Here is a 26,138-nt window from a genome sequence, read left to right as displayed (position 1 = left end):
AAAGGTTGTACTTAAAAGTCCCCTGCTCCTCTGTTTCCCTAAGAGGGACTTTTCTCTTGAATTGTTATTTTCCTTAAATAATGCAGTGTACCAGAAATGACTGCATTTACTGCAAATGTCCAGAGGCAACAGCAGCTTCTGAGAAAGTTTAATGAATAAATGATTAATTTTATATTTTATAATAAGTAAGCTGAGGGAAGCACAGACAGAAGCTGAATAGCATATGTTGTATAGTTGCAATCATTCAGACAAGCACATCCATTATAACTGCTTTAATAAATCACTGCACTGATCACGTGATGAGGGTCTTAATTAGATAATCTTAGATAATCATATTAAAATCTAAAGTTGAGGATAAACTGCTTGTAGTCAGTGACAGAGAAAAGAGAGAACAGCCTTATATTTTCTCGGAAAAGTCACGGAGAATTACTTAAAATCCACCTGTAATCACTGCGACTTTCCCTCTTTTTCTCCACAGCTGTACTACGGACCAGTGCTACCCAGTGCAGCTCAGTCCCCGAGCCTCGAAATGGCCGGCGTATGGGTAACAACTTCGCTGTTGGCGCTGTGATCCGCTTTGAGTGCAGTCCAGGTTATATGCTGGAGGGGTCCAGTGCCATTGAATGTTTGACAGTTCCCAATGCCCTGGCACAGTGGAACAGCTCCATACCCAGCTGTATAGGTAGGGCATGAATGCTCAAATACAGAAAGCAAACAGACTCACAAACTAAGGCACATACGCAATTCTTTGTTTGTTTCTCTTTCCTCCTTTCTTGGTTTCTTTCTTTCTTTTTCCCCTTCACTTTATTTCTTCACTTCTGTCCAGCCTCTCCCACTCAATGCATTGCGTTTCAAACTCTTGTTACTCTGACACAGATGTGAGCTGTCAGCTATCGCCTGTAGCAATGCAGCGACATTCAGCCAGGCTCGCAGGTGGCCGGCTATGCTGACGGTCGCAAATACACACAGACATCCACACACACTCGTATGGTCATATCCACATATATATACAAAGACACACACTCTCACACACTACGTACAACTGTAGCAGATGCCACTCTGCTGTCACCAGATGTGTGAATGCGCGGAACAAGCTGGGAAGACAGTGTTTGAAAACTTTAAACACTCTTTAGTGTGAGAGTAGTTTACAGTTTATAGTTTGTGTTACAGTTTACCATTTTAGATGTTATTTCATGATTTAAGTTGTGTGAATGCCAAAATCAAACTTCTCTTAAAACATTTTTTGAATAAAACATCTTTGTCATGTTTTATGTTTTCTAATCTTTTAGTTTACTCGTGTGATCATCATCCTGTTTGCTATTTTGACACATGTTTCAAGACAATTCCTTAATCCTTCTTGCAGAATCACATCTATGTTTCAGGAAAAAAGATTAAGGAGGAAGATTAATATTAACATATCTTTTTATAGTAATTTCATGCAAATCTATGCATGCTTGTATGCATATACCTAATCTTGCTCTCCCTAGTCTGTAGCCATGATACATTTGGTGCATTGCTCAGTTCTTTTTTAATCTCTCTTCTTTTTTCCTGCAGTTCCCTGTGGAGGCAATCTAACCCATCGAACTGGCACCATCCTATCACCTGGCTTTCCTGAGCCGTACCTCAACAGCCTCAACTGTGTTTGGAAGATCACTGTTCCTGAAGGATCAGGGATCCAGGTTTGTATAACCCGGCATTAACCTACCTCATCAAAAATGACTTGCGTCAATAAGTAAATCTGAGACAGATTATGTCAACCAGAGTGTACATACCCTAACCCATCAAAATAAACATTATTTTTCAATTCAGATGCAGCCCAAGGACGTAAGGGTATTAAGGTAGAGGTCCTCTTCCTTAAGAGATTAGAGTAGATGCAATAGCATCAGTCACACGATAATTGGAGGGTATATTATATTGAATTAAGCGCAAAGAATGACAGTGAAGGCTTTTCTCAGTAGAAAAAAAATGTTTTTGCTCTCTCTCCCATCTGGCTAAAGCTTGATTTACAAATTTACCAACTCCCCTACGATTGATCTGATTCATTGAAGTTAGCCCGCGTTCGACAGTGATGGTTGGTCGGGTCACCCAGTGTTTTTGTTGATAAGTACTGGCCCTTTTCAAAACTGTCACCGCAGATGGCTTCCCTGAAGGTTCTGTTTAACAAGTCAGAAAGTCAGGATGCTAGCTCTTGATGAACAAGTGTGAAAACCGTTTAGCCTTAAGATCAAAGATTTTAGATGATATAAGAAGCAAAAGACTGTATGAGCTCACTTAAAACATACTGACTTTAAATCAGGCTCTGTCCAGACTATTGAATGCCTTTAAATAAGTGATTTACCTGTCACCTTTACAGCTTTGCGCGGTCTTGACAACAAGCTCTGATGTTGGGATATGTTTTCAGCTTACATGGGCTAATTAACAGAGCCACCCACAGTATATCAAGGTATAGCATTTAAAGTTTTCAGGGCACAGGGGAGTTGCTAAATGATAGAGTCTATACGCTTAACTGAGTCTCAGAATTTAATTTGGCAGATCACTATACCAGAAACTTCAGATAGCACAACCTGAAAACATTTGTACATAATTGCCTCTTCAATTACTTTACTTTCCATTCTTGGGAGTTAATTTGGTTTGCATATTCTTATTCTTTGACGCGTGTGCGATGGAACTCCACCAGGAACCCGGGCCGAAGTCCCTGCGGATTTGCCTGACGGAAAGTTTTTAGGCTTATGCTTCAGCCTCTGTGGCTAATGACCTCAGTGCCGCCCCTCAACTATTAGCTCCTCTACCTCAGCTGACTGTCCTTGCAGGTCAGATACACAAGGTGGCCCACAGGCACACATGCTGCACTACATACTAACATCGCAACAGCTTTGAGGTGAATTAGACCAAGTATAAGGACAGAGAGCTGACTGTACTGCACTCTCTGGATGGACCCTTGACCATGTAGATACCCGACTGGAACCAGAATTCTTAGTAGTGATATATGAGAGTTTGTGTTCTTCAGGAGACTGGCATATACCAACACTTCACAGCAGACGGGTCACAGCCTGTGACCAAAATGTGACCTCTGAATCCTCCTCATACCTGCTATTCCAACTCCACCTCCTCTCTTTCAGACCTCTTTCTTCTTCCCACTGTTGCTCCCCTTGTACCAGCTAGAAGAGACACATTAGATTCGAGTGTCACGATCAGGAGGATAACTTAAAGGAGCTAGATGCCTTGCCGGCACATTTGTTGCGGCCCCGCTAATGATAGATCAATCTGTATCGCCTCCCCAGGATACACAAGAGCCCCTACCGCCCCTTTAATTGGCTTGTATCCGATCTATAACTATCAGAGGCAGAGGAGAAGGTCGAGGAATGGATGTGAGAGGGAAACAAAGGGGAGGCTTGGAGAGAGCAAAAAAAAAAAAGAATCAAAAGTCATGTACTGTTGAAGAAACTGATACATTTTTTTCAAGTATATAGTCGCCTGGCAAAGTATGGCCTCTTTCCCATATTCTTCAATTTGTAAGGTCCCTGGCAATTAAACATATTATTAGTAAGCCTAATACTTACTTCGGTTAGCTTTCCAGAGCAAAATCAGTTTCAACGTTCTCTGCAGCTGGCATACAATTTTCTTTACTCCGGTGCCAACCACTTGAACACAGCCTTTCAAAAAGGTGTAAAGAAAAGAAAGCAAGGGCGTTCTAATGTCTGTTGCACAATGGCTGTTGCTTTCATGAGAATTCTGAACTTTTGCTATTTTTTGGGTCTTTCAGAGCTTTTCACCTTTTTATGTACCTTGAACAGTGGAAAAAAAGGTGTATTTTGTCTTTTGAGACTACTTATCAAGGTACGCCCCAACAAAGTTTGATCCTGTGAAACACTGAATGATAATGATGATAGAAAAGGGGATTTGTGCGTGCAGTCCTGCACTTGTGCCTGTGTCAGGGCTAAGACAACAGCCATTTTATAAAATGAAAGTGGTTACGAGCTAAATGGTCATGCTTCTGCACTCTGTCCCTTTTTCACATGGACCTTTTTTATGCTGCCTTCTCACACTCATAAATCTTCAGTCCTTCAACCTTACTCTTGATTCCCCAGCTCGCACACACCCTTGACCCTACCGTTACTGCTCTGCCTCCTGAAACCCATCCATTTTTTTTTTTTTCACTCTTCCCTGTCTCAGATCCAGGTAATCAGCTTTGTCACAGAGCAGAACTGGGACTCGCTGGAGGTGTTTGACGGAGGAGACAACACTGACACCATGCTCGGCAGCTTCTCAGGTATTGCCATACTTGCACTCTGTGTTTGCGTGGGTGCATTTATTTTCCTAAATGTCACATGATACCAAACCTCGGACATGAATGAGATTTTTAAAGCCCATATCTGTATCTGTCAAGAGCATGGAAGCTACCTATTAGTCTACTCAGTTCTCACAGAGCAGCGTGTGACCTGGAACATGTACTGTACTATTTTTTAACCATCACATGCAGTATTTTAAAAAGAGCCTCTCATTTGGCACAGTTGGAAACATTGCTAAATTAAATTCAGAGTAAATAAAGGCATTCGGTGTACTTGTGGGAAATTGCCTTTCTTCCCACGGCAAAATGTTGATATATTACTACAAAGGTTGGTCTTGTTTGTGTGGTGTTACAGTGAACGTTTGTTTACAGCATCTTTGTTACTCTTCTCATAGTGAAGATACAGGAAAGGGAATTCTCCTTTTGTTTGTGCTTGGACTCAGACCAAAAGTAAATGTTAGACGTGCCCTGAAGTAAACACATGAAAAGGAAAAGCCAGACTTACAAATTTGAGTTATTAAACGACCAATTTTTAGGTCACACTGTTTTTGTAGATGGATTTAGATGTAGATTTTACTTTCTTTTCAGTCAATTAAATCCAAATGCATCCCTTCCTTTCCTTTAAAAAAAAGTGTGTAGGTCACTTTGTTAAGCATCTGCTTCCCCAAATAACCTGATGTACCCATGAAAAATCAGACATGCATACATCTTTGCTCATGCATGCAGAGACATACTCTCGTAAAGCGGCTAGAGAAACAAGCTTTTAGATATTTGCCTGTAGCTTATACAGTTAGGTATGTTTAGCCTATGAAGGAGATAGCGTTGCTAAACTCCGCTATTAATCTTCTCTTCAAGGCACCACGGTCCCAGCTCTCCTCAACAGCACCTCCAACCAACTCTACCTACACTTTTTCTCTGATATAAGCGTGTCTGCAGCTGGATTCCGACTGGAATACAAGAGTAAGTGAGAAACCTGTTCACAACCATCCTGACCACATTTTTCTTGCTGGCTGTCTTTCTCCTCAAGGTCTGACATATTCTCTGCCATGTTTTAGTTACATTTTCAATAATTGTTTAACCATGTACTTTATATTTCTGTATGATCAACAAATAGGTTTTGTTATTTTCACTCTGACAAGTATTTTTTTTATATTCTTCGTCCCCCCAGCTGTTTCTCTGACCAACTGCCCAGAGCCTGTGGTTCCTATGAATGGCATTAAGGTTGGGGAGCGTCTTCAGATGAATAATGTGGTGTCCTTTCAGTGTGAACCTGGATATACTCTACAGGTAACATCTCCTAGCTTCTGATATGATTTAAGCATACATGATCATGAAACTTTATTGCTTTTTTTCACTGTCACTACTGTCAGGTTTCCTTTTCTTCATGTTTCTGCTCAAGCAGTGATAACATACTGTATCACAGTAGTGGATAGAGCAGACTGTCAGAGAAAACACACTGCGGTAACTGGATGGACTGGATGATTTAGCATTTAGACATTGTAAAAGTTAATCTGCTGACTGTAACTCATAGGTTTTGGTCCAGATTGACTTTGTTCTGCACGTCTTTGCACAGGAGACAGTTGGTGACGTCTGTGGAACACACTGGACACTGTGTTCTCCACCAGTCTTCTCTGACTGTTCTCATCCAGAAATATTACATTTGACTTATTTCACATCCTTTTTTTCGACTGGCTTTGATTTACATTTTATAACTGTAATGTAGACATTAGTCCTATATCTCTGACAGTGTATTTGTAAAGTTAAATAGCATCAGAATGAGAAGCAGATTTAAGCTATAAAATGATCTTTCAAAAAATTATTTCAATTCCGTTTTTCTTTTCTTTCTCAATTACCAAAATAATTACTTCATATGTAATGTGATTTATCATGGGAAAGCATTGCAGTCATCCAGAGCTCCAGCGAAGATTTTTATTACCCATTTCCTGTGTATGATCAAATAATATTTTCTATTAATTCAGGTAGTTGAGGTAATGCTGATAACTTGCAATCATGTAAATGGCCAGAAATTTACAGAGAATTTATACTAAACGCATTATCCAGGAGTAATATGTAAATGTACCCAGATAAAAAAGGTGATAAGATTAAAGTCAGCATTAGTTATGGATGATATTTTAACAGTCATACTGTTAAAACACAGATATCCAGCCACTCCTTCACTCTGCATCACCCTGCACCAGATTTGGACTCACTGCTGACTGTGCCCAGTTTAATGACAATGCTTTACTACATTGTTTTTTATGCAGAGGTCCCTCGTTGCTTCCTTCATTTCTCTACTAGAAATTCTATGATTATGAATAAGTATAGTACATATGACCTAAATTTGGGCCACAGATGTAGGTACATAAAGTAAAAGGAAATCAAAGTATCATCCATCATGCTTGAACATATCTGAATTAACAAGTAATAATTCCTGTCGTAATCCTTTATTCCTCTTTTTTTAAATTGCATAATGGTAATTAAAAAAGTATTCACTTGCATGTTGTCTTGGTGTCTGTTTTGAACCCATCCATGCATTACAATGGGTGCCCTAATTTCTTTGTCGTTATGACATTTTTAATATTTATGGTGAATTAGCATTGTAACTCAACTGCAGAGCTTTCTAAATGCAGTGTTGCTTATTTTGGAAGTGCTGAAACATATGAGATCGCCTTTCTGTGTCTGTGATGCTCCCTCTCTATTATTTCCTGTCACTTCAGATGGATTTAGTGATTTAGTCACCGCATGAAGTCATGTGGAGACAGGCAGCAGGTTCAAATAACTGGAGTAACAGATGAGTGGCAGCCGGGAGAATAAACTAATCAATCTGCTGTTCTTTGTTGCAATTTTTGTCTTTGTGCCGTGTGTTAACTCATTGGCGCGTGGATGCTCCGTGCAGGGGAACTTTCATATCACCTGCATGCCTGGAACCGTCAGACGATGGAACTACCCACCTCCTCTCTGTATAGGTAACAATTTATTATGTTCCTTCATTTGGTTCCATGTCCTTTTTATCTTCTCTCCTCTTCTATGTCTACATCTTTTTGTGGTCTAACTTTGTTCTATAGCAAACATAAAGCTAACTATTCCAAACAACATGCTGAACATCTCAGGTCAAGCTCCCAATGTAATGTCACAGAGATGTGTGTAAACATTTCCCTCATCATCATCATCCTGTGAATGGATGCAGAGTTGAATTACTATTATCATATGTAGATATCTACATACAAATGGAAGTCGTAAAATTGCAGGTATGCTTGGCTTTTAGGTGTAAGTCGTCGCTGCTCTGCAACAGCATGTAAAAGTCATCAAGGCTAACAATTTTGCAAGCGGGATACATTATGTAGGAAATAGAAAAGGAATAGGCTGTTAGAAATATCCAAATTTTCCTCTGCGTATTATAGATTTACAAAGATCAACTCTATACTAAAATTATATAAACTTTCCATCCACCGAAATATAAACTTCATGGCCTCCGCTAACTCTGAGAAAAAGAGCAAACATGTTAGAACTTTTAGAAAATATCCATTAATGGGGCAATACTGTAGGTGAAAAACGTTTGTATGTTTGAGATTTCCAATATTATTTCACAGCTCACACATGGAAACACATCATTTGACCGACACAACCTAGCTCTTAAGTATATCAGCAAACAATGAATATAGGACATATAAACAAAAAAGCAAAAGCCGAGCACACACACTGAATGTAACAGCATTTTCCATTTTGCACCTTCATTCCTCCTTTCTGTTAAAGTGCCTTGACAAACGAGTCCCACTTATTGGAACAACCCACTGTTGCCTAATTAGTTCCATCTCAGACCCTGATTGGTTGAAGTAGAGAGAAGATTCATTGTGTTTGCAGGCATCAGCAGTTTCCTGATTACCTCAGGCATTTTGTGCTGCTACAGGATAACATTTAACCCCTCACTCGTTCTTCACAGAAACAGACTGGTACAGCACCTGAAGTTTCTCTGTGTGGTTTCTCCCTCCTCTGGCTTATATCCCTGGCTGTTTGTCCCATTTATTTCTTAATCTTTTTCGCTGTGTTTGATTTTGCCCCTCACCAGTACTTCTGTCTGTCTGTTTCTCCTTGAGTCAGCTAAGTCTTTTGCCACTAGTTTCAGTATCTTTTTCATCTTTTTTTAATTTTGGTGTCAGGATCTCTTGCTCTTTTCATCTATTTTGAACTTTTTTTTAATTTCACCTTTTTTTCCAGCTCTTTTGAAAGTCCTGGATTCCAGTTAAGACATTAATAACATTTATCCATCTGGTTTAAGATGAAAGGGTTAGAGCAGCAAAAGATACACTCTATGGCACCATGATATCTTAAGTAGAAAGTAAAGAGCTCCAGAGTTCCTCAATAGTGACATACATTTTTCCATTTGATGAGATGGTGGGGAAAGTAAAGTCATTTTTACCTTCATTATTCCTAATAAAGTTTTAATTGTAATTGACTGGAAAAAAGAGACATGATTATTTTAATCTGAGAGAGAGTCACTGTTTGCAGATGCTAATGAAATGCTTCGTCTGCTTTCTGCCAGCTCAATGTGGTGGAATTAGGGAGGAGATGGAGGGCATGATTCTCAGCCCTGGTTTCCCTGGCAACTACCCCAGCAACAGTGACTGCACCTGGAGAATCTACCTGCCAGTCGGTTACGGTGAGCGCAATGAAGAGGCTCTTTCAGCATGCCACGTTTGGCATTTCCACACTCAATAACCTTTAATTATACAACTTGGAGGGCTGGATGTTTGTAGATACATATCCTTAAACTGTTTAGATTCAAGAGCCTGTGCAGGGTTAGGTACAGTGTTCACAAAGCTCCTTAATGAGTCTAGAAATGTCTTAAATTAAATTAAGGAAATTAAGGTCATACATTTTCTTTAATTTACCCTTATTGCAGATGGTATGTGTAAGGCTGATGGGGAAGTTGTCAGACACAGTAGCCTACCTTAAAACTTGCATTGGTATTAGACAATGAGAGACACTGCCATTAATAGAAGTTTTGTGTTATATTGTGTTGGCTAGATGCAAAAGTTGGCATCCGGCTGGGTATCATACTTCTATTATTATCAGCTAACTAACAAGCTAGGGATGAGCGAAGATGAGGAGATAGAAAGTTTAATGACACATGTTAAGATTTTCTAGTAGACACCCAAAATGGTATGAGTATGAACCTGAAAATGAACATAATATGGGATCTACCTTTAATTTACAATTGTTGAGGTGTTCAAAAAGCCTTGAAATCCTTGACTTTCCCTCTAGAAATTGTGCAATAACACTGTGGAAGTATTTCAAGAAGAGGATGGCAATTCTTTTATCAACTTCCTGTTAAATTTTTCTCAACATTCCTTCTTTTTTCTTCCCCCAGGAGCCCACATGCAGTTCCTCAACTTCTCCACTGAGGCCAACCATGATTTCCTTGAGATCCGCAATGGGCCCCTTGATACAAGCGCAGTAATCGGCCGATTCAGCGGCCAAGATGTCCCATCGTCCCTCCTCACCACCTCTCACGAGACCACAGTATATTTCCATAGTGATCATTCACAGAACAAACCGGGATTCAGATTTGAATACCAGGGTAAGAGACTGAACAGGATTGTGTGTAGAAAGTGTAGTTAAAGATGCAGAAGATTGGAGCAGGAAATAATGATCAGCCTTAGGATTGTTTTGGACAAAAAAAGGCTTGCATATATTTATGATAATGAGCATAAGCACTACGACATCATTTTCTTAATTGTAAGGCTGAGGCTATAAGTGCTTTGAGTCATTTTCTTCTGCAAAGCTGGATCATATTAGTAATTTCTTCAGTGTGGCTGGGGCTTTTTGACTGCTCTAATCCACCGTTTTATGTCACAATAACCCTAACGCTAACTACTACTTCTACTACTACTAGGTCAGAGCTATTTTCCTCAACTGGCATCATATAATCACTATAAGTATGAAAGTCTTGTATATGATTAATGCCTTGTAGCAGCGAAAACTCACCTCTTTGAGTGTTACCTTTTTTTTCTTCACATTCATTTATGTGCAATTACTGTCACTTCACTGAGACATGTAAAGCTATAACATTACTGAACTAGCCTGAGAACAGACTGTGTCAGACTTATCAGTCCATAGAGCCAGTGAATTCCTATACCTATAAATCTTGGTATATAAAACTGTTGATCACTTAAAAGATTTCTTTAACATGTGCCAATAAAAAGCCTGACTGCATATCCACATTGCTGCAAGGAATAAATTGCCCTTGTCTGAAAATGCAACAGGCACACAAAGTTTGTATTTTGTGATTCAACAAACGAGCCGGCAAATCGAAAGGTAGCATTATGCATTTACATAATTATGTGTACATTAGCATATAAATCAAGCATTATATTTGCAAATACCCCCCTTTTGTAGCATTTGCATGAGTTATCTCCTACAAAGGGAAGCTGTGATCCATAGAAATCAATTTCTTTAGTCATATTTATATCCTGGCTCGTCAAGGCTCACTGGCTGCTTTTGTATCCAGGAGGGGGGGGGAGAAAATACAAATTATTTACCCACACCTCTTCTGATTACTGCATCATTCTCCTCCAGCACAAGTCAAACCCGCCCCTGGCATTTTTTTTATCCACTGAAACCTTTGTCTGAGGAGGGGGGGTGAGGAGGAGGAGGAGTAAGCCAGTGAGAGATAGACCACAAGGATGAAGAACAATACAGAGATGAGGAAAGGGAATTAAATAAGGAAAAGAAACAGTGGAGAAACAGGATTCACATGTTGAGGCAAATGTGTTGTTGTTGTGTGAATTCATTGCTCGCTTCAGTCGATTACTGAGAACCTGAAGCACACAGGTGGTCTGTGTCCGTACAACAGGTGGCCACGATGATCTTTAACCTTATAAGCATTCAGTGTCAATTACTTTCTTATTTCCTTTTTCTTTTTTCCCTTTTTTAATAACAGCATTTCCTTTTTTGTGTGGGTTGATTATAAAACTAAACATGATTGCTTCAATTGAATAGACTGATGTATGTTTCTGTTCTTTCCCTCAGCTTACGAGTTACAGGAGTGCCCTGATCCAGAGCCTTTCCGCTACGGGGTGGTGGTGGGTGCCGGCTTCAATGTGGGCCAGTCTATTTCCTTTGAGTGTCTGCCTGGCTACCAACTCATGGGACATTCCATCCTCACCTGTGAGCACGGCACCACCCGCAACTGGGATCACCCTTTCCCTCGCTGTGAAGGTAAGGACTGTTTATGTAATGATATGCAAATTGACCACATTTCTTAATGCGAACAGTAAGCACTCTTACTTGTGGCAGACTATACTGCCTCATGGACACGGAACCAAAGCAATAACATGATAACTTCCTGTTTAGAACGCACTGAGCTATTACATCATTAGCGTGAAGTACGGCTATGGAGATAATGATTACCTATTATGAACAATGAAATTAAACTGAATTATCATCCCCCCACTAATGAGGCAATGCATTCCTCACTGAAAATCAATACTGTGCTACAGAGGAATGGAGACAAATAAAAGATGAATAAAAGAGGGGCTAAATTGAAAAGAAAAGTAATGAGTGCTCTTTCTTTTCCCTTGTCCTTGACCCACATCCTCACGCTCCAGCTGTCGATTATTCAATAAGGCTGGCAAAATTGCAGAGGGAGGTGATGGCCATGACACCGGAACTTTGAATGGGCGAGCGGGGAGATAAATGTGAGGAAGAAAGGAAGCAACAGAGTGAAAAGGCAGTGAGAACTGAGATAGAGTTTATTCTCTCACGGCTTTTTTTTCTTTTGTGTAGGCCTTTTCAATGTTAGCGGAAGATTATTAGGCATTAATTTGTACCCGTGTGTCTCTGTGTGTGTGTTGGTTTGTGCAGGAAAATGCATATTGCGTATTATATCAATTATGATATGATATTAGTCATATCGCAGTAGTCTGTATCCCGGTACACTCCTGTATAGTTTCAGTTTTTTTATATAGTAATGTATGCAATTCCAATACTGCTCGTACCAATGCAATATGCTGTGATAATATACAGCATTTAATATACACATAACATTGTAATAGTGTGTACTTCAACTACTTCACATATATTTACATGTTTTCGTGTGTGCATTTTGGCTGAAATTGCCAACATATATGTGAAAAGTGTTTGTGTGTGTGTTTGAGCAATGTACTATGCTTCTATGTATCTTTGCTTTCTAAAATGACCAGGACAAGATAGCCTGATGCTTCTGACTGTCAGTTTAATTACATTGGCATTAAGGCTGTGACCTGGTGCAAGCAAGTGATCTAGCAGGAGATGAAGTGATTAGAGATGCTTCACTGTTAATGGCATAAATATACCTTAACACACACACACACACACTTACACACTGCTGCTTAACTGACTTATTGCATATTAGATGAAAAAAATACTGCAACTTATAAAATTCCTCAGTTTCCAGTAAACTAAATGTGTTGCTCTTTCTTACATAGCTCCTCACAGATAACACTTTGAATAGCATTCTCAGCAACACACAACAAAACGACAGTGTTTAAATGCTTTTCCCCGGAGATGAATGAGATACACTCATATATTTTGTCATCTTACCTTCAATTACCATCTTGTCTTGGCATCAGCATCACACCACCTTGTGTCGATAAAATGCGTTGCTCGGTGTCCTTCCTTTTCCTCCACATTTGTCCTCACTTAACCTTGGCTATGTCATCTCCTCGTCCTTCGTCATCCCTTTTCCATTTGCTATATTTTTGTAAAGCATATTGTCCTTTACTGTTTACCATGTTGTTTTTAAGAACAATATATATCCGTCTCAGGTTTTGCAGTTCCAAACTAACCCCTCCAGCAACAACACCCTTTTTTACACATGCGGTTTAAGTAGCCTGCCAGTTGATGCTATGTGCCAGAGGTGCAACTCCATAGAGTGTCCTGGGTTTAATCAATTGTCTGATCGATAGCTCATTTAACAGGTGAGCCAGGAGCAGAGTGGCCTATCAGCCACAGGGGCTAAAGCAGACAGCTGTATAACATGAATACACATAACCTGAGAGAGAAACAGAGGAATAAAACATACAATCTCTGCTTTGAGAATGATCACACACCCATAGGCATCTACGGGTGTAACGTTAAGCTGGATACTGTGTGTGGGTTGCTTGAGATTTCTGCACTGCTGCGATTACCACCCCTTCCTTATTTTTCCCGCTCCACCGTATGGGGTTTCTCTAAGGGAATGTTAAGCTTCCTAATCGTTAAGTTGGTTAGAGCTCCTGAGGAATGTTTGAAATACGGTTACAGTTTCTATGCATGAAGATTTGAGGCTGGATGGGGAATATCTTATATATGTCTGATTGAGTGTTAGAATTTTTGTTTTTAACTCTGATATATATTCACACTAGTTGACTTTTGAGGTAATTTATTTCAATACTGACATCCTGTCACTCGAACACCGTTTTCACTCACACATTTATGCATGTCCACTCCTCATACGCATACTGTACAAAACACACAAACCTCAGGGGTCCAGTCCACACTAACCCCTTGCCTCATCTCTGCGCTCTCTCTCTTCACCCCCAGTGGGAAAGGGTTGAGGCCTTATCTTAGCAAAACACTCCATCCAAGTCCCCACTTGCTAACAGGCTTTACTGGCTAATCTTTAGCACAGACAAGCGCCTGGGCACTCGACGAAGAGTGAAGGAGAGGGGGAGAGAGACACTGAGAAGGAAAGTGGAAGAAGAGGGAGATGAAAAATCCCCTTTTTTCACTGATTGCTGCTGAATTATAAACCCGCCCTGTTGTATTCCTGTCTCACTGATATATATATTTATATATACACCCTTCCTTTCTTTCTCCCTTTCCTTTTCCTCCCTCAGTGCCATGCGGTGGGAATATCACATCAGACAATGGGACCATCTTCTCCCCCAGTTACCCAGAGGAGTACCCTAGCTCAGCAGACTGCTCCTGGCTGATCACCGTGCCTCCTGGATTTGGAATCAAACTCAATTTCACCCTGCTTCAGGTTCATGGGCCGCACGACTTCATCACCGTCTGGTAAGAGAAAGTGGCTGAGTAGTGAATGTTCCTTTAATTAGAATACTGTGTTTTTCAATTTTGTAAACTGAAATTATTTTTCACACATTTACACATGTCATCATCTCAAGGCCATCTTAACAAAATGTTGAACTCCGCACTTCATGTAAAGTAGTGCCTTTGAAATTGATTGATTTACTTGCATTTCCATTTATTCATTATCATCACCTCCACATTGCCTTTTCTTTCAGTCCCTTCTTTCAGTGCTTTGTCACCTCCTCCTACTTTTTAACCTGTTACTCCTCCACCTTTTTTTTCCTCCCATGTTATCCGCCCCTTCTGCATTGCAAGAAGTGCATTGCAAACCCTTAAAGGTAGTGATTGCAATAAGCCACGGAGGATCAATCAGAGCAGTAGGTGGAACATGTCTCCCACCTCTTTAAATAAGCGTGTGTTAGTAAAAGAGAGAGGGCGACTCAGAGTAGGTTTTGGCTGGTGGAAATATGTGCGTGCTTTTGTTTTCTTGTTAATGTGTGGGTCAGGGTGTTTTTTTGGAAGGTGTATGTCTTTTTGCCTGACTGGGTATCAAAGGGTAAAGCTTCCTTTCATCACCTCCATAATGCACGGCTAGGCCCTGCCATATGTGCAACCAAAGACAGGATTTTGCATGCATGATGGTTGCCAGTCCCAGTTGATCCCCTCTCCCTGAGACAAGCTCCAAAGGTCCCGGCTCTCTGTGAGACCGGAGATCTGACTGCCAGCCAACCTGGCAAGTTGACGACCACATGAAAAGTCCACATGGCGTTAGGTGACATCTATGTTTTACAGAGTAGGCTGCTTATAGAAAATTGTGTGAAGATTCTTTAGTCCGTGGAGAGTTTATGTCACAAAGTTGGCATGGCCAAAGTGAGCCAAAATGTCTATTTTCTGTCGTATTGTTGCTCTTCTGTAAACGGCCCCTGCTGTGTTGATCTTTCCCAGCAAGCTCATGCAGCGCCAAGATGGGGACTATCATGTGCCCCAGTTTCCAGTTACCACCGCTGTGTATCTATCCACTGAACTACTGAGCCAAGGAAATGGGCCCCGTAATGGCGGCTTGGCCAGAGTGCTGTCAGGCAGCAGTCCCTAGCCAGCCGTTTCCAGAGCTGCTTGTAATCTCCCATGCCCAGTCTGACAGCCAAAGACAGATGGTTTTTAAGCTGAATGGTTGCGGCAGGAATCTGGGAGCTGGCTTAATCGGCCATGGCCACGCCAGGGGACTGCCAAGGCTGGGCCACAGTTTCCAGAGACACTCCCATTGGATAGCAGTTAGCAGGGTCGGCGCAATCCAGACCTGTCATTTCATGCTTATCTGTAATTTTTACCTTATTTCAACATAATCACGTAGAGCAGCCTGGAGTAATTGCTTTGGGTATGATAAAGTGAGCAGCTTGGTTTTCCTCTGCTGCTGGAAGCGGCTCGACAATGATCTGGCATGTGGCGTTGTTTGGTTTTCTCACTGATATTCGTCACAGAGCCTTGAGGTGTTTTAGCATTGGATAAAAGGCTGCTGACAGAAAATCTCCAGAGTTAATTATCATTGCTTTCCTCCAGTGTGTTGTTATATTTGAAGTAACAGTTGACCCGTGACCTTTTTCTCTTTAGGGATGGTCCACAGGAGACAGCCAGGAAACTGGGAGTGTTCACTGATGGCGAGCCCAATGACCCGCCCAGTAGCACATCCAATCAGGTGCTGATACGATTCCGTAGTAACACAGAGAAGGGTGGACTGTTTCGTATCAACTATCAAGGTATGTAAAACTCACTTACTTGATCCTTATTTCCACCAGATATTTTGCACATAATCTGTGTTTGATTCACTCTGTCTTTACAGCTTACAGACTGCAGTTCTGCCTGCCACCGCCCATCATTCCTAATGCAGAGATCCTGATGGCAAGCAAAGAATTCAAAATTGGTATGTGGGATACACATATAGACTTGCACAAATACTGCTATCAAGCCACTACTTCGGTATTACACATTGGTCACATCTTGACTTGTGGAATTGTAGCATTCACCTTACTTATTAACTTGCTTGTCAGTTTGCATTGCCGCAGGTTCACTGACTCAGTTATTGACTACACATCCCATAATGCAGTTGTAGTGAATGTAGACTCACACCTAAACTACATAACCCAGGGAGTTTGAGGCTGCAGTATAAATGATTATGACAAAATAATGAGAAAGCCGGAGGGATTTGATGCAGGTGCTCTCATTCTCTCCTGCAGAAGACAATGGAGATTATTTCTCCTTATCTGTTTATTTGCATACCTCCTCGACTCATTATTATTCAGACACGCAAAGGCAGCAACACTGACATAGTGTTTCATCTATAGGATCCCCAGTGGGGATTTATTATGGTACTTTTCCCCACTGTTAACTTTTTCTTTCACAGAGACAAACATTAGATCATGGTTACTTCCTCCTCATATCCAGCATCCTGTCAAAGAAACACTGCTGTGGTGTATGAAGACATTGTTGTTTGTATCAATCATATGGATTGTTGCCACCGTCTCTGATTCGTCATTTACCCAACCTCTCCCTTCTCTATTTCTCCCTCTGTTCAGGTGATATAGTGCGCTACCGATGTCTCCCAGGCTACCAGTTGAGCGGAAACAGCATCCTGACCTGCCGATTAGGGACACACTTGGAGTTTGAAGGTCCTCCGCCCTCATGTGATGGTGAGTGATTGCGTGAGGCTTGAAAACTTGAAGTATCGATGGCTGAACGTGGCTGACAACACAGATGATGTAGTTATATAGGCAAAGATTTTATGTATGGGTTCAGTGCCTGGATTAAGTCTGTGGTTTATATACATTTAGGAGATTTTCCTGTCTTGTTCCACAACTTAAAATCATCCACAACGTAAATACTCTGTGTATGATTTTTTTGAGCTTATATGTGTCTTAAAAAAGTAGTTGCTAACAATTGTTGAATTGAGGCTTCATAGGTTGTCAGGGGCATTAAACGTCAATACAATAAAGGAGAACTAATGTATTCACCTGCCACTTTAAAGCCCTGTTGTAATTGTATTCTTGCTCCCTAAGCTAAGATATTCTAACTTGTCAATGTATCCGTTTATAAAGTGTGCACAGGGAGGTTGTTAGTATGTTAATGTGCTAGTCCTTGCAAAAAATGTCTTCTGTCAATCACAAATTGGTTCATAAATAAATCACAACACAGGCCAAACAGTTCTTCTGTGACTATATTTTTAGCAAGGTTATAGGTAGGTAGGCAATATAGTTTTCCTCTAATCAAAGACCTGTGCACAACGTTTAGCCTTATTTTCTGGATCCCACGGGCACTCTTTCTGCCTGTAGTCATGGAGCCGCAGCCACAGTTTGGTAGCCTTTTCCATCCCTCTGGATGATACTTAACTCCCATGGGGCTGAGGTTGGCTGTTGTAGTGCTCTCTACATGCTGAGATATCGTCCTCCCAAAGGAATCAATGAGTGTTGTGTTCCCAACTCACCGCATCATAATCTTGCTGCATGTTGTGTGTGAAACATTTCCTCTGGGCAAGAGACTGGGTGCATATAAGGGTCCCACTGTTTTTCTCTGCTTCAGAATATCATAAAAGTGTTTATCTGTAATTCTTCTGCTTTCTGTTTTAAAACATCTTCGTTCCATTTTTTTGTCTGTCTTTATCGTTGTTTCACTTTGGGCTCATGATGTACGAGGGAGAGAAGGCAATATTTGATAAATGCAACTCATTTAGAGTACTAATAGGGTAAAATATACCAACGCTCTCAGCATGAGGTAAAAAAACAGAGGAAAAAAAAGGGCAAGGCTAAATAAAGAGGGGAATCTGTGTGCTGTTTTGAAATGAAAAGTTCAGTGACAAGCAAATGGATTTACTTGCAGTTTGCAGTGAATTTCAGCAAAGTTCAGTACATTTGCACTTGTGCTCATGACTTGTGTGGCCCATTAATTGCCCCCCTATTGCTGAGAGACACATTATACAGGGGACAAACAGTTCCATCAAAAGAGCTAAAGGAGTCAGGAGTTGAGTGTGAGGAGGGCTGAGAGTGTTGAGAAGTGAGACACAAAACCGATATTAGTGTGAAGGAAGTGGAGAAGATTTGATGGAAACAGCATTGTTGTTGGAGTGTTGAAGATAAACAAATAGGAAGAGAACAGTGTGAGATTACTCTGAACGAGCAGACACCTTCAGGAAAAAGACAAAAGTCAGTCTTGAAAAGATGGAGGAGAGACTGCTAAATGAGCACAACCACGGCACAAGCAGAAGTAAGAGCAGGACAGGAATTAAAAAAAAAGCAAGGCTAGAGAGAGAGACGTAGTTGGAGGACAGCGAAGAGACGAAGTGCACAGCTCATTGAAATGCAGGGGACATGCCGGCTGCAGCTGCACCTATCAAATCACCACTTCTAGCTCTGACAAGCACAACCCTCCTTTGCATGTCTAGCTGTCCCCCATTCAACGGCACACTCACACATGTACTGTATAATCACACACACTAGTCTAGCATGTGTCTGGGTTTCACAGCAGTGGACGTGGTCACTGTGATGGTCTTCCAGAGAACAGCACTGGAACCTACAGCTGGTTCTGCAGTGTGGTTTGCTCGGCCAGTATCCTCTCTCATCCTCTGCACTCCCTCCTCCCTCACTCGCCACTTCCCTCCCCTGACTCACTAGTATCGGACTTCTGTTCCTAAGTAACACATGTACCCTTTATTCCCCGTTCTCTTTTTTTTTTTTTTTGCGCATTTTCGGGGCTGGTTAAAAACACATGGGCAAAGTGTCACCAACAGATGTCTATCTATACCCTAATCTGTCTTTCTCTGTCTTTCCATTTCTTTCAACACTGACATGCAGGCCAACAAATAAAAGCTACCACCTCATACACAAACTCACTCTTGAGTATTGTTTCTAGTCACGACGGCAAATGTGTTTAGCCTCCCTCTCATAATTCCTGCTATTGGAACAACCGGTTGGTTTGTTCAGTATTTGATTTGCCTGCCATTTGATTAAACTGGGTTGTGTTGGAACCGCATTCTTTAACTAAATCTGCTGTCTGCTGAGACCACAGGGAGTTCCAACATCACGTTCAGAAAGCAACAGCATCAGCGCAGTGCAAGTGTTGCTTGAATTCATTAATAAAATACAATGAGCTCTGATGATTCAGAATCCCTGTGTTTATCCCCCAGACAGATTTCTGGTTAAAACCTGCATAATCACCCATAACATTAGTTTCCCAGCTAGCTAGAATTCTTTATCCCACTCGTTCCCTTCTGCCTCCCCCGACGCTCTGTCTTCATTTCCCCATTTGTTTCCTAGATTTTTTTTTTATTTTGACCCAGCCCCCTTCTTTCAGCCTTGCAGAATGGATTACAGCTGCCCTGTTTTCACATCTTCATTGTCATCCCCCAACTTTTTCAGTGGGTTAGGTCCTGATCCACACTAATGCTCATGTTGTGGCCCAGCCCCTTCAATCAGCTCGTTATCGCTCCTCAGCTTATGCTAATTAAATACCAACATGAGTAAAGGCATCTCAGCCGCACTTACAAGCTTGATACATGATGGATTTATGCACGTCTGTACTTGCACTCTGGAGTGCACAGTGCGTGTATGGATGCAGATGTGTGTGCATCTGCGCTTCCCTGAACGTAGGCCACCACCGCATTATTTCATCGGGAAGCTGATGTATACCATGAACAATTTACACACAAACAGAAGAGGATATCTCACAGATTGCCTTTCCTGCTCCAAGTTTATTCCATTCCTTGTCTCATTAAAGTGAAATTTAATTTTGAGCCCTATCAGCACTGATCTCACCTTGTGTGTTGAAGCAGCTTTTTTCCAGCTGTCAGATTTGTCCCCTAATACCCTTTTGTTTACAGCCAAACAGAGTGATGCTTCATTTCAAAGTGGATTAGTTTAATAAGTAGCGGCCTATAGATAAGAGCCCCTGCCTGTCTCCTTCCATCAGCTCTCAGGCTAGCTGAAAGCAGTTTTGAAGACACGTTGGAGCTTTCTGAAAGGTCACTGACAGCACATATCTCACCCTCAGAGAATTGATTGTTTAATGAACTTCACTCTTAGATTTTATATGCTATTTCCAGGTGCAATCAGTTTCACTATCAGTGATGGATTTAAGCAGTTTGACTCACACCCACTGAGGTGCTGAAGGTTGTAAATTGTTTCACAGGCTTGTTGAATGTCTTTTTGGAATTGGGAGGAGACTGTATTATTGTCACTTCTAGCAAAGTACGATGCCAAAAGTACTCAGATGGTAGATTTCTAATTGAAAACCTTCCGTATGCAGCAAGATAGTGCTATTATTTTAGTATGTGTCACTGTTCATGCTTCTGAAATTGCATTCTCTGAGATCGTGTTCTCCAACAGCAGATTAACCCCCATTTAAATTTGTAAAATGTTCCCTTAATGTTTTGAGATAGTACATTCACTTTTCTTCCCACTCCTGTATGCTACTGAGTAACAACTACTGTTTCTCGAGGCACCCTGCTGGCCAGAGAGTTTGATTCCAGCCGGGGACCTTTGTTGCATATCTTTCTCCATCTTCCTTTCCGCTCATTGCCTGCAATCTTTCTACTGTCACCAATTTAACAAAGGCATTAATAAGCCCGAGAAAGTACAGTTTATTGAACTCTGGTAAACTACACTTGCAGATATTAAAAGGGTTCAATTGTAGTGTTTTTGGTTTTTTCACTTGCCCGACAGACAAATAGGTCAGAGATCCACTTGCCTTCGGCTGAATTTTTACTTGACCCTTTTATCGATTAGCCTAGACTAAAGGTAGTTGCCATGTTTAATTTGATGTGCCTTGCTCCCAAACTCATGGCAAACTGCAATACATACTTGGAGTTTTGCCGAAATCCTCCAACACCACCCAACTGAACCCGTGTTTCCAGGATAATTAAAAATGTTCACTTTCACTTCACATCGTAACAACTTTCTGCACTGTGATTTTTCTGTAAGTTAACATGTGCAGCTCTCAACAGATGTAAAGGGAAGGAGATGGCTCACTCCTCAGTTTTTTAGCCCCTGTCAATCTGCAAACCCTCATTTTTGAGGCCTAATTTAGTGTTGTACTGCTTGTTGCAACATTTGGATGGGAGTTATGACCAATACCGTGACTTGTTTAAGGTTGTGGTATAAGTATTTGACAGGAACATGCCTCCTTTACTATGTGTATCTTTGAGTGAAAGCTTTCCTGACATTATCTGAGATTTCCTGAGGCAATTAGCCAGACCTGGTTTACCTGCCAAGCAAGGTAAAACAAATGCTAATAATTATTTGCAGATGTTGTTTAACCCAGGCTGTCTGCCATATTTTTTTTTTTCCTGCGGATTTAATAATCTCCTCCCCTACAAACACACAGAGGGGAGGTGGAACAAGCCAAGAGACACACTCACAAACACAACAGTGCGTTGACACAAACACATGTCCCATCAGCATACACAAAAGCAAGTGTGTACCCCCAATCACACTGTCCCACAAATGAGGCACTGTTTGAATGTGATTCAGAGTGTTCAGTATTTCACTACTGTAATGAAGGACCCACTAGTGCCAAGTGCTGCTTCACCCTGAGGCAAAACAGGCTCAGGTACTCAAATCGCAGCACACAACTGGGGCATTTAAACCCCCAGCTACATTTTTGTGTCATACTTGGTTGACAAACACACTCCTGCACAACATTTTTGTGCATGCAAAAAGTACCTGGTCACGTGCACTTTGAAGTGTTTTTAAAATCATATTTGCAGCATCTTATTTTTTTGTATCTGCTATTGCAAGTAAAGCCTCTGACTTGTGTTTATTGAGATAAATGTATGTTTTTTTCTGTGAGTTCCAAAATTGTCTTTTCTTAATTGTGAAGCTATTAACAATCTGTTGAGTTGAGCTCCAGCACAGCTTCAACTGTTCAAACTGCTGTCAGTCAATTTAGGCCCTTAATGTGATACACACTTATATAGATTTATGGCATCTTATTTAGCTACAGACAGCAATCACAGACGCACAGTAAAATCAAATGGATACGTTTCGCTGCTGTTTTCTCTGAGTTATTTCACACTCTACCTCTTCAGCAGTCAGCCCCATTAGGTGAGCAGCAAGAACAATAGGGGGGACATGTCGCAGTTGCACTGTGTCGTCGTTGCAGCATCGGTGTCCTTTCATGTTGCAGCCTTTTCTTGGGGGCTCCACTGTGTATGCCGACAGCTCTGGCAGATTAAGAGGTTGGCTTCACAGCTTCACCACAGACAGGAATGCTGTGTAACGTCTGATAATACAGACTGAAACCACTAGAAAATGTCAAAGGATGTCATCGAGATGTCCCACAGGAATACCAATAGTAGGAAGGAGGGGGCTGAGCTGAGCAGATTGATGCAGTCTGCCCAGACACGCCACAGCTATAATGCTTCCAGGCAGATGTGAGCGTCAGCCGCCAAGTTAGCATCACATGTGTCACATAATGTGACATAAACTGACAATGTGCAAAGTGGAAGGAAGATGCTCATGGCAGGTCACTTAGATTTTATAATATATAAGCTGTTTTGTGGTCTGATTTACCATTTGACAGCTTTGCTTCCTGTGACGGCATTAGGACCAGAATGACAATTAGCTCCGCGATGCTCTTAGTCACATTGAGTTGCCCTCCAACAACAATATGGATCTAACTAATCCAATTTGTGCTTCAAAGTAAATTAAATGCAATAAAAAGAATCAACCATTTAGGACTTGTGTGCAATAATGAAATCAACGCGGAACAGTAAAACAAAAAACAACAATTTTTCCTAGAATTCAAAGTAATCAAGTGTTTGTTTTTTTTGTTCTTTCAACAGTGACTTGTCCCATGAATGAGGTATTGACAGCGTCCACGGGTGTCATCATGAGCCAGTCACCAGGCAGCGGATTCCCTCATTTTGAGTCTTGTTCCTGGGTGGTCAAAGTAGAGCCTGGCTACAACATCACCTTCACTATTGAACACTTCCAGACCAGCCGTCAGTTTGATGAGCTTGAGATCTTTGATGGTGAGCCACTGTAACCTGAACTGCAAGGATTTGTTGACTTACAGATCAGTCGATGCAAAAAATAATCACCAAACTGTTTAAATTCTTCTATAAAGTACTTTTTATGGGCAAAAATGGCAGAAAATGCAGTTTTTAGCCTTCTAGATATGGAGATTTCCCTGTTTCCTCTGTTTTATGTTGTTTTCAACTGAAAAGCTTCTCGATCTTGGACTGAAAACAAGGAATTTAAAGAAATCAGCTTTGACTTTAAGACACTGGGATGGACATTTTTCACTATTTTCTAACATTTTATAGACCAAATTAATGATTGATTAATCTAGAAAATAATTAACAGAATAATAGACATTAAAAATAATAATTTGTTCCAGAATAGTTGAACTGAGCATCCTGTTACATTCCTGGTCTGGGCGATGCTCACTATGTATCCTATTGAGCAGTATATTGACCTTAGGTCTCTATGAGGTCCCACAACACTTCCTTGGCTAATGGCTTTATTTCACAAATATCCAAAATTAAAGGCTGAAATGAGCCAGACAGCTGAATTTACAGTCCATAACAAATCTCTCTACATTTACTAACGGAAAAATCACACAGGCTTCTCTTCATGGTGACAGATCATCTACATCTGTCTTTTACATTTGCATGTGATTAGAGGCAGAACTTTTGCCTAGCTGCAGAAATGGCAGTGGTACACACTACTGTTTCTGATTAGTGCTTTTTATCTGCTGCCGAGTGAAGGGGAACAGACGTTTTCTAACCTAAGGGTTGCCAAGCCAGTTATGGAAAGAAGTCTTTTTTTTTTTTCTTTTTTTTCTGCAATTGGCAGCTGAGAAAATTTAGATTTAACCAGAATTGTAACAAAATGCTCAATCCCTCAAAAGCTAGAGCTTTGGGGGAAGTATATTCATCTAAAAATTCAGATTCAACAAAATTAAATCTTGCAATAAAGGAATATTTTGGGGGAAATTACATTCTCTGTTCCAAAAATTTGCATTTACAAGAACATGATATTTAAATCCTTCTTCAAGTTTAAGTTTGTAGATCAATTGTTTCTAAACCCAGTGCTGGTGGTGGTCTAAGAGTTTCAAAGTCGGGTTCTTCATTGTCTTCTCTTCAACCAGGCCCTTCCAGACAGAGCCCTCTCCTGATTACCCTTAGTGGTAACTATTCCAGCCCACTGAGCATCACCAGCTCCAGTAACAAAGTCTACCTGCACTGGTCCTTCGATCACACTACCAGCCACAAAGGCTTTCGGATACGCTACTCAGGTGAGTCGAGATCAGGCATACACTACCCTGAAGTCACAAGCTATTTTTTTTAGGTTAAATGTGATTTTAGTGGCCCATTTAAAATTGATTTACTCTGAGAAATTGATGTTTGGCTTTGTTGCCTCTGGACATGGTTGTAAATTCGATCTCATCAGAGGTCCCTTTGGTTTACTGTGTCAACAAGACCAACATTTGGGCTGCCAACTGCAGCTGAAATAGCTGGAAATATGACCCATCTCCATGACAACCTGACGGGGGTGCCAGGCACGTGTGGCGCTCCTCGCTGCGAAGCACAGGCTGGGGAATTATCAGACGCTGTTTCTTGTATTGCTTATTATTCTTCAGTTTTGTCCTGCTTCCATGAAGGATCTGTTGGTATACGACACCTGCATAACTCGCTGTGAATTATGACTGTGTAAATATTTAAAAGGCTCCCTCCGTTCTGTATCAACACCACTCAGCCAGATTGACTAATCGTCTCTCTCCTCCGCTCAGTGGAGCTCTCGTCTCCCAAACCGGATGTTCTGTCGTTTTTCAGTACTTTTCCCTCTTGCCATTTCTTTTTCCTCAGCCATGATGGATTTTGCCTTAGCAGACTAAGTGACAGATGGACTAAGTTAAGGCTGAGAACCCACAAGTTGCCTTAGTCAATATGGAGTTCTGTAGTACCTTAGTGGGGAGGAAGTAACAGATGGTACGGGCATGTCCATGTATTCTTCTGTGTTCTTCATCAGTTCATATTTTGTCTCCATGGACCAGTCTTCCATCTACAACAGTGTCACCTGTTATTTGATCTGTGTGTTTTGGCTAATATTGCATTAACGTGTCTTATAGCTACTGTTTGATTTTAATTTGTCTTTTTCTCATTGGAGAATTAGCGCTCACTTTGCGGAAGCTAATGGGGATCCGTATGACGAAGAAAGTATTTAGAGACATGTCCCCTCAGCTTCTCTTAGTGTGGATTGTCCATTCTTCTATCACCTCATTTCAAAATGATTCCCAATCCTCATATGTCCCTCCCTTTCTCTGTATCACCATCTACCTCCCATCATCTTTCTCCTCCTCTCTATTATCTATTTCAATCCATTCACCTGCCAGTGTGGATCTGATTACTCTGAGCTGCAGGGCTGATTGCAGTGAGACAAGCGTTATACTATAACAGGCAGAGAGGGGGAAGGAGTGAAGAACACAGAAAGAGTGGCAAATGAGTTCGACACAGATAGAAGAGATGAATTGAACTCAGGAGCCGCCAGTCACCGTGACTGACAGGAGGGGGTCTTGCAAAGGAGCGTACAGTAGCTCAGTTGGTTTTAAATATCTTTGCTTCTAAACATTAGCTTTTCTATTCCTAACTCATTTTGCCAGCAAATAATGAGAATCCATCCCTTGATGATTGCAGAGAGGAAACACTCAAAAGGCACACTTCTCAAAAGCCCGGAGTTCACCTACTGTGTATCATCTATGAAAAGAGCTTTCTTCGTGAACCTTAGTCTCATATTCCACATAAAGCCATCTCTTC

At 41.1% G+C, this 26,138-nt stretch overlaps 1 protein-coding gene across 1 annotated transcript in view; it reads left to right on the top strand.

Annotated features, from left to right (window-relative positions):
- csmd2 (CUB and Sushi multiple domains 2) overlaps positions 1-26,138 on the top strand; it is a 268,624-nt gene that overhangs the window by 207,241 nt on the left and 35,245 nt on the right. The window contains exons 35-49 of the mRNA XM_030411628.1: positions 479-682; positions 1,555-1,679; positions 4,174-4,270; positions 5,144-5,248; positions 5,457-5,575; positions 7,185-7,254; positions 8,829-8,945; positions 9,657-9,866; positions 11,318-11,506; positions 14,146-14,323; positions 15,947-16,092; positions 16,176-16,256; positions 16,909-17,022; positions 23,163-23,351; positions 24,473-24,619. Of these exons, the coding sequence (XP_030267488.1) occupies positions 479-682; positions 1,555-1,679; positions 4,174-4,270; positions 5,144-5,248; positions 5,457-5,575; positions 7,185-7,254; positions 8,829-8,945; positions 9,657-9,866; positions 11,318-11,506; positions 14,146-14,323; positions 15,947-16,092; positions 16,176-16,256; positions 16,909-17,022; positions 23,163-23,351; positions 24,473-24,619 (2,091 nt within the window). The remainder of the gene's footprint in view (positions 1-478; positions 683-1,554; positions 1,680-4,173; positions 4,271-5,143; positions 5,249-5,456; positions 5,576-7,184; positions 7,255-8,828; positions 8,946-9,656; positions 9,867-11,317; positions 11,507-14,145; positions 14,324-15,946; positions 16,093-16,175; positions 16,257-16,908; positions 17,023-23,162; positions 23,352-24,472; positions 24,620-26,138) is intronic.

The sequence above is a fragment of the Sparus aurata genome, chromosome 3, assembly GCF_900880675.1.
Source record: "Sparus aurata chromosome 3, fSpaAur1.1, whole genome shotgun sequence".
Taxonomy (NCBI): Eukaryota; Metazoa; Chordata; class Actinopteri; order Spariformes; family Sparidae; genus Sparus; species Sparus aurata.
The sequence above is the reverse complement of the archived record's forward strand: the minus strand, read 5'-3'. Positions and strand labels throughout refer to the sequence as shown.